At 36.7% G+C, this 14189-nt stretch overlaps 1 protein-coding gene across 5 annotated transcripts in view; it reads right to left on the bottom strand.

Moving 5' to 3' along the window:
* Nr2c1 (nuclear receptor subfamily 2 group C member 1) overlaps nucleotides 1-14189 on the bottom strand; it is a 57109-nt gene that overhangs the window by 30320 nt on the left and 12600 nt on the right. For all 5 annotated transcript variants that reach the window (XM_026396966.2, XM_026396950.2, XM_026396974.2 and 2 more), the window contains exons 3-4: nucleotides 7759-7989; nucleotides 1696-1777 (exon numbers count right to left, since the gene is read on the bottom strand). In XM_026396966.2, coding sequence (XP_026252751.1) covers nucleotides 1696-1777; nucleotides 7759-7989 — 313 coding nt within the window. The remainder of the gene's footprint in view (nucleotides 1-1695; nucleotides 1778-7758; nucleotides 7990-14189) is intronic.

Here is a 14189-nt window from a genome sequence, read left to right as displayed (position 1 = left end):
AAAGCAGGATGGAGATTCCTTTGAAAGCTGGGAATGGAACCACCATTTGACCCAGCTATTCCCCTTCTCGGAATATACCTAAAAGACCTAGAAAGAGCATACTACAGGGACACAGCTACATCAATGTTCATAGTAGCACAATTCACAATAGCTAGACTGTGGAACCAACCTAGATGCCCTCAATAGATGAATAGATAAAAAAAAATGTAGCATTTATACACAATGGAATATTACTCAGCACTAAAAATTAACAAAATCATGGCATTTGCAAGGAAATAGATGGCATTAGAGCAGATTATGCTAAGTGAAGTTAGCCAATCCCTAAAAAACAAATGCCGAATGTCTTCTTTGATATAAGGGTGTGGGGGGGTGACTCAAAACATAATCCCCTTTTCTAACATAGAAAGTTTTCGTTTCTTTTTTCTTGATATTTAGTTTTTAGTTGTAGTTGGACAAAATACCTTTATTATTTTTTATGTGGTGCTGAGGATTGAACCCAGGGCCTGAACATGCTAGGCAAGTGCTCTAACGCTGAGCCACATCCCCAACCCGAAAGTTTTCATTTATAAGATCACTTATTAACTAGTTTTATTATATACTTTAATCTGAATACTATATACACCAGAAAGGAAGACAAAATGTAGGCTAGTATTTGAAATATAATCATCTCTACTCATGAGTTTCACTTTTGAAATTTCTGAAGAAATCTGTTACATTTTGATTATCCCGTGATAATTTCTTTTGCATACTTACTAACAAACTGAACATACTCTGGGAAAAGTTCTAATGGAGATTTTCATAAAGAAGCTTTACAAGAGTAACAAACTTAAAACTTAAATTTTATACCACTGGCATCTGTGAATATGTATGAGCAGATATGAGTATATTTCTGGCATGAAATAATAATGATCAGAATGAAAGTGACTTAACCCCAAGTACCAGTAATAAGCTTTGAGAACAATCTTCTCAGTTACACAGAACACTGAATAAAGATTCCCCAAAGCTTTTTTCACTTCAATAATTCAAATTACTCTGTATTCCCAGAAGTTAACAACTGACGTAATATATTACTAAAAATCACATCTTATTTTAAAATAATACATTGAAAAAAATAATAAAGTGATTCCTTTGACAAATCCTCCAATTTTAACTTTCAAAAATGTCTACGTGTACACTTAAAGTGAAACTTGCCATGATTCATTGAAATAATCATTTTATATCACTACAAATCAAACTGCACTGAAGTAGAAGGTGAAAGAAAAGCTTTGGGGGAAAATTAGCTACATTTTGAGCAGGGTGCAGTGGTACATACCTATAATACCAGCTACCTGAGAGGCTAAGAGAGGAGGATCACAAGTTTGAAGCCAGCCTTGGCAACTCTTTGAGACTCTGTCTCAAAATAAAATTTAAAAAGAACTGAGGATGTAACTCAGTGGTAGAGTGTTGGTATGTGGGAAGCCCTAGGTTCAATCACCAATAGTGGGGGAATAATCACATAAAGTCATATGTCACTATAAAAATGACACATTCCTTTTTCTTTTTTGCAGTGCTGGGGATGAATTCAGGGCCTCACACATGCTAGGCAAGCATTGTAACACTGGGCCACACACCCAGAACTATTTTTGTTTTTATTTTTAGAAGAAAGATAGTATGTATTTTAACAAAACAATACATATAGGTAATTTTTAATGTTACCTGAAGCTTTGTCTCCACATACTACACAAAGATCAAAAACCTTATTTGGTCCCTGGTCTGGGGAAGAATTATCTGTTAAGAGCTTAAAAAAAGAGAGAAAAGAAAAATGTTATTACTCGGTAACAATCTCATTCTGTTAAAAAAAAAAATTAAAGAATATTCAGTCTTTTTACTTTATCTTAAGTTAATCTTAAACTGTGAACTCATATCAATTAAACTAGTCTTATATATAGGTGAAAATTTCAACTATTAAAAAAACAAGGACAGCAAGAATATCTTTTCAATTTGTTCCATAACAACTCCATTAAAAAATCAAATTCAACACACAATTACATTAATATCTTTTTGATATTGGTTTTCTTTTTTTGAGACAAGGGTTTTGCTAGGTTGCCCAGGCTAACCTTGAACTTGAGACCCTTCTGTCTCAAACTCCCGAGTACCAGGGATTCCAGGTATATACCTCTATACCCAGCTACATAAATTTTTTTCTAAATGCATTTTAACCATAAACACTAATATTATTTCAAAGTTATTTTTATTTGTTCTTTTTAGTTATACATGACAATAGATTTTTTTTTTTTTTTTTTTTGGTTTGGGTATTTGGGATTGAACTCAAGGGCACTGAACTGAACCACATTCCCAGCCCTATTTTGTATTTTATTTAGAGACAGGGTCTCACTGAGTTGTTTAGCACCTTGCTTCTGCTGAGGCTGGCTTTGAACTAGTGATTCTCCTGCCTCAGTCTCCTGAGCCACTGGGATTACAGGTGTGTGCCACTGCACTTGGCTTGAATGTACTTTGATATATCTTACATATGTCGAGGACAACTTCCCATTCTGTGGTTGTACAGGATGTGGAATTACACTGATCATATATTCATACATGAACATAGAAAAGTTACATCCAATTCATTCCACTATCTTTCCCATTCCCATCTCCATCTCCACACCCTTCCCTGCATTCCTCTATCCAGTCCCAATCCTGTGAACCTCCACTCCTCCCTCCACACTCTCCCAATGTGATCCTTCCCCATTGTGAGATAACACTGACCTTTGGTTTTTTGGGACTGGTTTATTTCACTTTAACTTGATAGCCTCCAATTCCATCCATTCAATGGCAAATGCCATAATTTCATTCTGTATGACTGAGTAATATTCCGTTGTGTGTACGTACCACATTTTCTTTATCCGTTCAACTATTGAAGGGCACCTAGGTTGGTTCTATAACTTAGCTATTGTGAACTGAGCTGCTATGAATATTGACATGGCTGTGTCACTGTAGTATGCTGATTTTAGTCCTTTCGGCATATGCTGAGGAGTGGGATAACTAGGTCAAATGATGGTTCTGTTCCAGGTTTTCTGAGGACTCTCTATACTGATTTACAGAGTAGTTTTATAAATTTGCAGTCCCAGCAGTAAGGTATGAGTACACTTTTTCCCCACATCCACACCAACATTTATTGTGACTTGTATTCTTAATAACTGTGATTTTTGTGTGTGTGTGTGCTATTGGGGATTGAACCCATGGCCTTGTGCATGTGAGGCAAGCACTCTACCAACTGAGCAATATCCCCAGCCCAATAACTGTGATTTTGACTGGAGATAAATTCTCAGTGTAGTTTTAATTTTTATTTCTCTAATATTTTTTCATATATTTCTTGACCATCTGTATTTCTTCTTCTGTGAAGTATCCGTTCAGTTCCTTTGCCCATTTATTTTTTATTTTTAATTATCTCTAAAAAATTTTTTTAAAATTATTTTTTAGTTGTCGTTGGACACAATATCTTTATTTTATTTGTTTACTTTTAATGTGGTGCTGAGGATCAAACCCAGGGCCTCACACATGCTAGGTGAGCATTCTACCACTGAGCCACAATCTCAGCCCCTAAAAAAATATTTTTTAAAGTGGGGGAGAGGGCTGGGGATGTGGCTCAAGTGGTAGCGCGCTTGCCTGGCATGCATGCGGCCCTGGTTCGATCCTCAACATCACATACAAACAAAGATGTTGTGTCCGCCGAAAACTAAAAAATAAATATTAAAAAAAAAAATTCCCTCTCTCTTAAAATAAATAAATAAATAAATAAAGTGGGGGGGAGAGAGAGAGAGGGAGAGAGGGAGGGGTATAGATGGACACAACACAATGCCTTTATTTTTATGTGGTGCTGAGAATGGAACCCAGGTCCCACCCGTGCTAGGCGGGCACTCTACCTCTGAGCCACATTCCCAGCCCCAGCCTTTGCCCATTTATTGATTGGGTTGTTTGCTTTTTGGTGTTAAGTTTTTTGAGTTCTTTATATATCCTGGAGAGTAATGCTCTGAGGTTCAAGTGCCTAAGATTTTTTTCCCATTCTTTAGGCTCTCTCTTCATGTTCTTGATTGCTTCCCTTTGCTGTGAAGAAGCTTTTTCGTTTGATACAATCCCATTTATTGATTCTTGATTTTACTTCTTGTGCTTTAGGAGTCTTGTTGAGGAATTTGGTTCCTAAACCATCATAATGGAGATTTGGGCCTACCACTTCTTCTAGTAGGTGCAGGGTCTCTGGACTAATGCCTAGGTCCTTGGTCCACTTTGAGCTGAGTTTTGTGCAGGGTGAGAGATGGGGTACTAATATTATTCATATAGAATGTCAAATTATTATGGCAGACATAAATGTTTATAGCAGCTCAATCCATGACAGCTAAGCTATGGAACCAACCTAGGTGCTCTTTAACATTTAAATGGATAAAAAAAAAAAAGTGGTAAATATACACAATATAATATTACTCAGTTATAAGGAAGAATGGAATTCTGGCATTTGCTGGCAAATGGATGGAACTGGAGACTATCATGCTAAGTGAAATAAGCCAATCCCAAAAAACCAAAGGCTGAATGTTCTCTCTGATATGCAGATGCTAACACACAATGGGGGTGGGGGAGGGACATAAGTTCTTTGGATTAGACAAAGGAAAATGAAGGGAAGCAGGGGCGAGTGAGAAAAGTAAGGACAGTAGAATGAAACTGGACATAACTTTCCTATGTTCATAAATGAATATACGACCAGGGTGACTCCATATTCTGTACAACCACAAAAATGGGAAGTTAAACTCCATGTATATATATGTATATAAAGTATGTTAAAATACATTCTACTGTCATGTATAACTAAAAAGAACAACAACACAACAGAAACCAAAACAAAACAATCATTGCAGCAGTTACTAATCCTATCATGACACATCTTTTTTTGTTTTAATATTTTTTAGTTGTCAATGGACCTTTGTTTTATTTTATTTGTATGTGGTGCTGAGAATCAAACCCAGTGCCTCACACATGCTAGGCAAGCGTTCTACCACTAAGCCAAAATTCCAGCCCCCATGACATGTCTTTGAAGAGCTTAGAAACTGGGCTGGGGATATGGCTCAAGCGATAGCGCGCTTGCCTGGCATGCGTGTGACCCGGGTCGATCCTCAGCGCCACATACAAAGATGTTGTGTCCGCCAAATACTAAAAAATAAATATTAAAATTCTCTCTCTCCCTCCCTCTCACTCTCTCTTTAAAAAAAAAAAAAAAAAAAAAGCTTAGAAACTTTCCATATGGAATGGCCTGACAAAAACTTTTAAGAGCATAAAAAGTCCTGAACATTTTGAGGGGAAATGGGTTATTATAAACAAATTTTGATGATATAATCAATCATAACTTTGAAAATATGATCAACATACAAAATTCAGACTTTGTACTAATGAGGTATGACTGGGGACATGTGCAGGTTGAGATCATGGGCTCTGGTCTGATGAACAGTAGCTCCTAACTGACTAGAAGTGAAATTCGGTGGGATGGTCTTGGGCAAATTACCAGGCCTTTTAAATTATATAAAGAGCTCATCACTAAGCAGGAGGAATGTGAAGCTAGCAAAGGAACAATAGTTTCTTCTGTTTTAGGGGTATCTTCCAACCTTCATATTTTTTTTTTCCCAAAGTTTTGAAATACTAGCAAATCATCAATGTGGTCCAAAAACAATGATATAGCATTTAAACACCTTCTCTTGCTACTTGAAAACCCCTGTTAATCCCCACCTTTTTCTCTCCATTTAGGAGTGTGAATGTCTTCATGAATAATTTTCATTTGACAACTTTAAATGGAGGATAAAAAAAACTTTAAATGGTAAACTTTAAACTTTAAATGATTCTTAAAATGACTGTCCCTTCCTATGTAATATAAGGTATTATTTCTTTCTATATCACCTCAAAAATCAGTCTTCAATAAGTACTTTAAAAAATTCAATACCAAGCATTGTGGTATATACTTGTGATGCCAGCTACTAAGAAGGCTGAGGCAGAAGGATCAGAAGCTGGAGGCCTGCTTAAGCAACACAGTGAGACCCCATCAAAGGAAAAAAAAAAGTAATAACAAGTGAACAAAAATTTCTGATAGTAGATGTCCTCTGAAAGGACCTATGACAAGTATCATACTTTCTTAATGGCATACTGATCACAAATGGTGCTTATCTTTTAGAGGCTATTATTTTAATACAAAGAAATTAAAAGGACTGCTCATATTTGAATCAAATCTTCTCAGTCTAGGGGAACTGTAACCTATATCTGTTTCTCTTTTATTTTCCTCAGAGAGAATCCATAAAGTAGGCAAGTTCCAATATGATCTTTATTTTAAAAATAGAGATTTTTTTAAATTTTAATATTTATTTTTTTTAGTTTTCGGTGGACACAACATCTTTGTTTGTATCTGGTGCTAAGGATCAAACCTTGGCCACACGCATGCCAGGCCAGCGCGCTAATGCTTGAGCCACATCCCCAAGCCCAATTTTTTTTTTTTTTTAAAGCAGTAACTTTACAATGAAGAAACATGACATAACAGCACTTCAGCCAAGTGATCAAATTTACCTCACCATCCATATTACATTGACAACAAATACTTTTTTTTTTTGGTACTGGGGATTGAACTCAGGTGTGCTTACCCATTGAGCCACATCCCCAGCCCTTTTTTGCGTTTTATTTAGAGACAGGGTCTCACTGAGTTGCTTAGGGCCTCAATGAGTTGCCAAGTCTGGGTTTGTTTGTTTTTTTTTTTTAAAAGAGAGAGAGAGAGAGAGAATTTTTAATATTTATTTTTTAGTTCTCAGCGGACACAACATCTTTGTTGGTATGTGGCGCTGAGGATCGAACCGGGGCCGCACGCATGCCAGGCGAGCGCGCTACCGCTTGAGCCACATCCCCAGCCCCCCAAGTCTGGTTTTGAACTCAAGATCTCCTGCCTCAGCCTCCTGAGCTGCTTGGATTATAGGCGTGTGCCACCGCTCCCAGCAGTAAGTACTTTTGATAAATGATGAACTGGCATTTAACTCCCATAATCTTTTCCACACAAAACTATACCCACCTGAAAACTGTCAAGGCCATCAAAAACAAGTAAGAAACCACCAAAGTTAAAGCCACCACTATAAACCTTTTAAACTATCAATTCTACTTCAGTGAAATTCTATCCTCTATAGAAACAAACAGATAAAGGTGTGAGAGTAAAAGCAGACAATTAATGGATTGCTTGTTATGTCAACGAAGGTGTGGTTGACAAGAAAGTAGGAACAATGCTGAAGCCAGCAGCAACACTTCCTAGTTCTTGATCTGGCAGCTTGCTATGAGTACCATAGGAAGCCTGGCTCCAGACACCACAGCTATAAAAGTTGTTCCTGAATTTGACAGTGTCTACTTTGAACCTCAGAAGTTGGAGGGGACTCTCAGAACCAAATTTTGCAGCATGCTCTAATAGTTATTCTTAGAAATTTGGCCTAGAACTGTATTCATTATTAAATTGCTCCCTAGCCAAACTAGCAAGAATGGATCTTCCGGATATAACTAAGAACTGCTCAAAATATCTGGGCGTGAGGGAGGGTTATGAGTGAAAGTACAATGGCCCACAGGAAAAAGCAGTCACCACAGACACTCTGAACACAATTTACACAATATTATACTCTATATAATATGCATATATTTGAAGTCTTTATGGCAGGACTTTAATTTAAGCTTTTTAATTTTTTATAAGTGTAAAAGGGAGATACTTCTACAGTTATTTACCTGGAGATGTGGTGCAGACAGATCAGGAGTTGTAAAAAATAACTGGTTAACACCAGCTGCATCTGGAGTTGTGAGGAAAACTTTTCCTGGAGTGGAATCTTGTCTGGCCAGAATGACCTTGCTTGGAGTAGAACCATCGTGATTTGTCAGAATGAACTGCTTGTCTTGTGTATTATGATCAAGTGCTGTCACAATCTGGATTTTTTGCCCAGTTTGCTGCTCTGTAACAATCTAACACAATCAGGTTAAATTAATAATCGATTCAGCATAATATTTTGTTTTTCTTAGTGATACAATTTTCTTATATTCTCAAAGCTAGAAAAGCCACCACTATAAACCTTTTAAACTAGCACTTCTACTTCCATTTTACCCTATGGAAACAAACCGATAAAGGTATGATAGTAAATCATTTGACCTTATTGTTTTGGTATGACAGTAAATTATTTGACCTTATATTATTTTGATTCCTTTTTCCCTCTTCTTTCCCACCTTAATTTAGACAAACAACATTTGTTGTTCTGAATTCTGGGGAGATATAGCAGAGAATGAAACAAAAATCTCTGCCCTCATAAAGCTTTTACTTCAGTGTAAAAAGATATAAAAAAAATAATAATATTGTAGGTATTACTATGAAGAAAAACAAAGCAAGATAAGGTGAGATCTGAGCAACAGCTCAGATTTTTATGAAAAATAAATTTATCTTCCAAACAGTATTTAGTAGAGAGAATAGCACTATTTTACAGTTTTTGCAAATTCTTTATGTCTGGTTAATAGAACTTGGAATTTCATGTCTGCCTCTTCATTCAGTCTGTTGAAATATGTTGTTTGGATTAAATATATAAAGCAAACACAGTCTTACATTCAGTATATAAGTGGAACATGGTATTTTTATAGCCTTCTCAAATTGTGGAAACTGTTTTTCTGTTTGTTTAAAGTTTTTTTTTTTTAACTATTTTTTATTTATTTTTATGTGATGCTGAGGATCAAACCCAGTGTCTCATAGAGGCAAGGATTCTACCATTTAGCTACAACTCCAGCCTGGAAACTGTTTTTTGATATAACACCAAAACTTGACAAGGGCTGACTTCTCAGAGGTTCACTGTAATATCGTAAAATCTACTGGTCTATTCTACAATTTGAATGGATCCTTTATGCATGCACGATTTTGTAACATTATGCATTGCATTGTTCACTTGGAAAACACTCGTTCAGTGAATAATATACATCTTACAAATGTTGACACAAATCATCACAGGATATCATATCATGTAGCTTCTAAAAACTTCTACTGTATATTTGTGAAAGAACAATAAAGATAAGATAAATAATATTTTAGTACTATTATGAGAACAGTTTTGACCTTGCTGCCTTTGTGAAAAGGTCCCTAGATGATACTTTGAGAACATCTGGATGACGGTACTGTGTGTCTAGGAAAAGCAGTATTTGAGGGATTTTTGAAAAATTCTTATGTCACTATCAACATAGAAGACTTGTGACCTGAAAACATGAGAGGATTTTTCCCCACTAGGCAGTTTTGCAGTAGACATCAACTGGGGGTCTTCTAACTTATTTTAATTCTAACACAATCTACCCTGAAATAGGGTTAGATCCCTCAGGTTGAGGCTTCAGTCTTCATCTAACACTATTCCCATTTTAGATCTAGTTAGAAGTCTAGGTACTCTTCCCCCCTCTAGTACTGGGCATTGATTCCAAGGCCTCATGCTAGGCAAGTGCTCTATCACTTGAGCTACAACCCAAGCTCTCCAACCCACCCCACCCCACCGCCACCCCAAAAGAAACCTCTTTTTAAGACAAAAGTTTTATTTCTCACCAAGTTATCCAGGTTGGCCTTGAACTTCAAAACCTCATGTCTGGGCATCCTCTGTGATTTCTGGCAGGGAGTTTAAGTTTGGGTTTTTATGACCTCTTTAGGTTTGATTAATTTGTACCACAGCTTGTAAAACTCAGGGAAACATGTTTATCAGTTTATCATAAAGAATGTTTTAGAGGACAGGAATAAGAAGCCAGATGAAGAGATACAAAAGGTGAAGTATAGAAAGGTCCTGAATGAAGGAGCTTTTGTCCCCATAGAGCTGGGATGAAACACTCTTCTGGCATGTGAAGTTGAGTTTTTGTTTGCCATTTTGTGAGGCTCTATATGTTAAGCTTTTCTTTATTAAAAAAAAAAAAAAACCAACAACAACAAAAAACCAACTTTTTTTTATTTTTTTAGTTGTAGATGGATACAATACCTTAATTTTATTTATTTATTTTTATGTGGTGCTGAGGATGGACCAGTGTCTCACACATGCCAGACGAGTGTTCTACCACTGAGCCACAACCCCAGTTCTATCTTTTGGAGTTTTATAGACTTCACTGTATAAGCATGACATAATCATGTCAAAATATGATTGGACAAAAAGGGTATTATCTAATACTAACAGAATGAGTGGGGAAACCCAGCAAGGTTTTTGGGTTTTCAAAAGAGCATTCTTTTCTTGGGGGTATGGTGCAGGACCCCTTCTGTAATTAGGGTCTTATCAGATAACTTATTTTTTATGCCAACTGCAAAACAGATTTATTTCTATGGCTTGCATTGGGGAATTAAAAAAAAAAAAAAGAGTAGGCAAAAGGAGGGTAGAAGAAAGTCACAGAATGAGACTTTCTTTTCTGAGGCCTACATGAAGCCTAAAGTGTTACAAAACCCATGGGAGTAATGAGCCATGTACTCTGAATAAAACCTAAAAACATATCCTACCACAGGCCATTCTCCGATTTCTGAACATGGATCCCTTATAGCAAAACAATCATTATCTGTCAGGGTATCTGCGTACGTTGCAGAATTCGTAGAACAGATATAACACTAGTATTAACAAAAATATATCCATAATATGGAGAAGATAATGTGGGGTCGGGAGAAATAAAAAGAAACTAATTTGTCTTATGTCATTATAAACATTTTTATATTTTTGTACTAGTCAATTATTATTTGTACCTTGTAATGAACTTGCGTTGATGAATTTATAAAAATCAACTGATTGGATTTAATATCCCCTCAGGCCAGTCATTTTTTACAGATAGTATATCCTAAGGAGGCTTCAACTTAATTTTTAATCAATTTCATTATCAATATTAAAAAATTTATATAAGGACATTGAATCTTACCAATGCCACCAGTATTATACCATATTGAAATATGGTTATGGTGTAATTTTTGTGGAATTATGGATATATTTACTTTATCTTTCTAACACAATCTACCCTTAAATATATACTAGGTATTATTAAAGATAAGTGTTGGGCTGGGGATGTGGCTCAAGCGCAGCGGCGCGGCTCGCCTGGCATGCAGGCGGCCTAGGTTTGATCCTCAGCACCACATAAAAACAAAGATGTTGTGTCCGCCGAAAACTAAAAAATAAACATTGAAAAATCTCTCTCTCTCTCAAAAAAAAAAAAAAAAAAAAAAAAAAAGATAAGTGTTATCACAGTTGGCTATAACTTGGTTATTTTTGGATTTTATGTTAATTGGGGACAAAATCAATTACCCTGACTCATCTTATAGGCTTAGACTGAGACTGGGTTTTCTTGGGTACCTCGGGTTAGGAGGTTGATTTCCCTCCTAAAGGGAGGACATGAGTAGTGAAGGGATTGGGGCGGGTGTAAGAGTAAGTTATAGACTGCTTTCTGAAGCATGTTTCTGAGGTCTGAAATGCTAATATTATTCTTGTTACTTAAAAAACAACATTAGAGGGCTGGGGATATAGCTCAGTTGGTAGAGTGCTTGCCTCATATGCACAAGGCAATCCCCAGCACCACATACACGCAAAACAACAATAACAACAAAACTTTTGATAGGGTAAAGGGGAAAAAAGGAGGAGGGGGCATGGGGGTAGAAAAGATAGGGTAATGAGGTGGATATCATTACCCAAAGTACATGTATGAAAACATGAATGTTGTGACTCCACCTTGTATACAACCAGAGACATGAAAAATTGTGCTTTTTTTTTTTTATTGTTGGTCGTTCAAAACATTACATAGTTCTTAATACATCATATTTCACAGTTTGATTCAAGTGGGTTATGAACTCCCAATTTTACCCGTATACAGATTGCTGTATCACATCAGTTACCCTTCCATTTATTGACATAATGCCTTTCTAGTGTCTGATGTATTCTGCTGTCTGTCCTATTCTCTACTATCCCCCCTCCCCTCCCCTCCCCTCCCCTTTTCTATCTCTACCCCTTCTACTGTAAATCATTTCTTCCATTTGTATTGTCTTGTATTACCCCTCCTTTCCTCTTATATGTCATTTTGTATAACCCTGAGGATCACCTTCCATTTCCATGCGATTTCCCTTCTCACTTCCTTTCCCTCCCACCTCTCAACCCTGTTAATGTAAATCTTCTTCTCAAGCTCTTCGTCCCTACCCTGTCCTTGTTTCCTCCTCTTATATCAAAGGAGTCATTTGGTATTTGTTTTTTAAAGATTGACTAGCTTCACTTAGCATAATCTGCTCTAATGCCATCCATTTCCCTCCAAATTCTATGATTTTGTCATTTTTTAGTGCAGAGTAATACTCTATTGTGTATAAATGCCACATTTTTTTTATCCATTCATCTATTGAAGGGCATCTAGGCTGATTCCACAATCTTGCTATCGTGAATTATGCTGCTATGAACATCGATGTAGCAGTGTCCCTGTAGCATGCTCTTTTTAGGTCTTTAGGGAATAGACCGAGAAGGGGGATAGCTGGGTCAAATGGTGGTTCCAGTCCCAGCTTTCCAAGAAATCTCCATACTGCTTTCCAAATTGGCTGCACCAGTTTGCAGTCCCACCAGCAATGAACAAGAGTGCCCTTTTCCCCGCATCCTCTCCAGCACTTATTGTTGTTTGACTTCCTAATGGCTGCCAATCTTACTGGAGTGAGATGGTATCTTAGGGTAGTTTTGATTTGCATTTCTCTGACTGCTAGCGATGGTGAGCATTTTTTCATGTACTTATTGATTGATTGTATGTCCTCCTCTGAGAAGTGTCTGTTCAGGTCCTTGGCCCATTTATTGATTGGGTTATTTGTTATCTTATTGTCTAATTTTTTGAGTTCTTTATATATTCTGGTTATTAGGGCTCTATCTGAAGTGTGTGGAGTAAAGATTTGTTCCCAGGATGTAGGCTCCCTGTTTATCTCTCTTATTGTTTCTTTTGCTAAGTCCCATTTGTTGATTCTAGTTGTTAACTCTTGCACTATGGGTGTCCTATTGAGGAATTTGGAGCCTGATCCCACAGTATGTAGATCATAACCAACTTTTTCTTCTATCAGATGCCGTGTCTCTGATTTAATATCAAGCTCCTTGATCCATTTTGAGTTAACTTTTGTGCACGGCGAGAGATAGGGATTCAGATTCTTTTTGATGCAAATGGATTTCCAGTTTTCCCAGCACCATTTGTTGAAGATGCTATCCTTCCTCCATTGCATGCTTTTAGCCCCTTTATCAAATATAAGATAGTTGTAGTTTTTTGGATTGGTTACTGTGTCCTCTATTCTGTACCATTGGTCCACCCGCCTGTTTTGGTACCAGTACCATGCTGTTTTTGTTACTATTGCTCTGTAGTATAGTTTGAAGTCTGGTATCGCTATACCGCCTGATTCACACTTCCTGCTTAGTATTGTTTTTGCTATTCTGGGTCTTTTATTATTCCATATGAATTTCATGATTCTTTTATCTATTTCTACAAGATATGCTGTTGGGATTTTGATTGGCATTGCATTGAACTTATAGAGAACTTTTGATAATATCACCATTTTGATTATGTTAGTTCTGCCTATCCATGAGCAGGGTATATTTTTCCATCTTCTAAGGTCTTCTTCTATATCTTTCTTTAGGGTTCTGTAATTTTCATTGTATAAATCTTTCACCTCTTTTGTTGATTCCCAAGTATTTTATTTTTTGGGGGGATATTGTGAATGGAGTAGTTGTCCTCATTTCCGTTTCAGAGGGTTTGTCGCTGATATACAGGAATGCCTTTGATTTATGCGTGTTGATCTTATATCCTGCCACTTTGCTGAATTCATTTATTAGCTCTAATAGCTTCTTTGTAGACCCTTTTGGGTCTGCTAGGTATAGAATCATATCATCTGCAAATAGTGATAATTTAAGTTCTTCTTTTCCTATTTTTATGCCTTTAATTTCTTTCGTCTGTCTAATTGCTCTGGCCAGTGTTTCGAGGACTATGTTGAACAGAAGTGGTGAGAGAGGGCATCCCTGTCTTGTACCAGATCTTAGAGGGAATGCCTTCAATTTTTCTCCATTCAGAATGATGCTGGCCTGTGGCTTATCATAGACTGCTTTTACAATGTTGAGGTATGATCCAGTTATCCCTAATTTTTCTAGAGTTTTGAACATAAAGGGATGCTGTACTTTGTCAAATGCTTT

Source organism: Urocitellus parryii, chromosome 5, assembly GCF_045843805.1.
Source record: "Urocitellus parryii isolate mUroPar1 chromosome 5, mUroPar1.hap1, whole genome shotgun sequence".
NCBI classification, from domain to species: Eukaryota; Metazoa; Chordata; class Mammalia; order Rodentia; family Sciuridae; genus Urocitellus; species Urocitellus parryii.
Note: the sequence above shows the minus strand (reverse complement) of the source record. Positions and strands in the feature narration are given on the sequence as shown.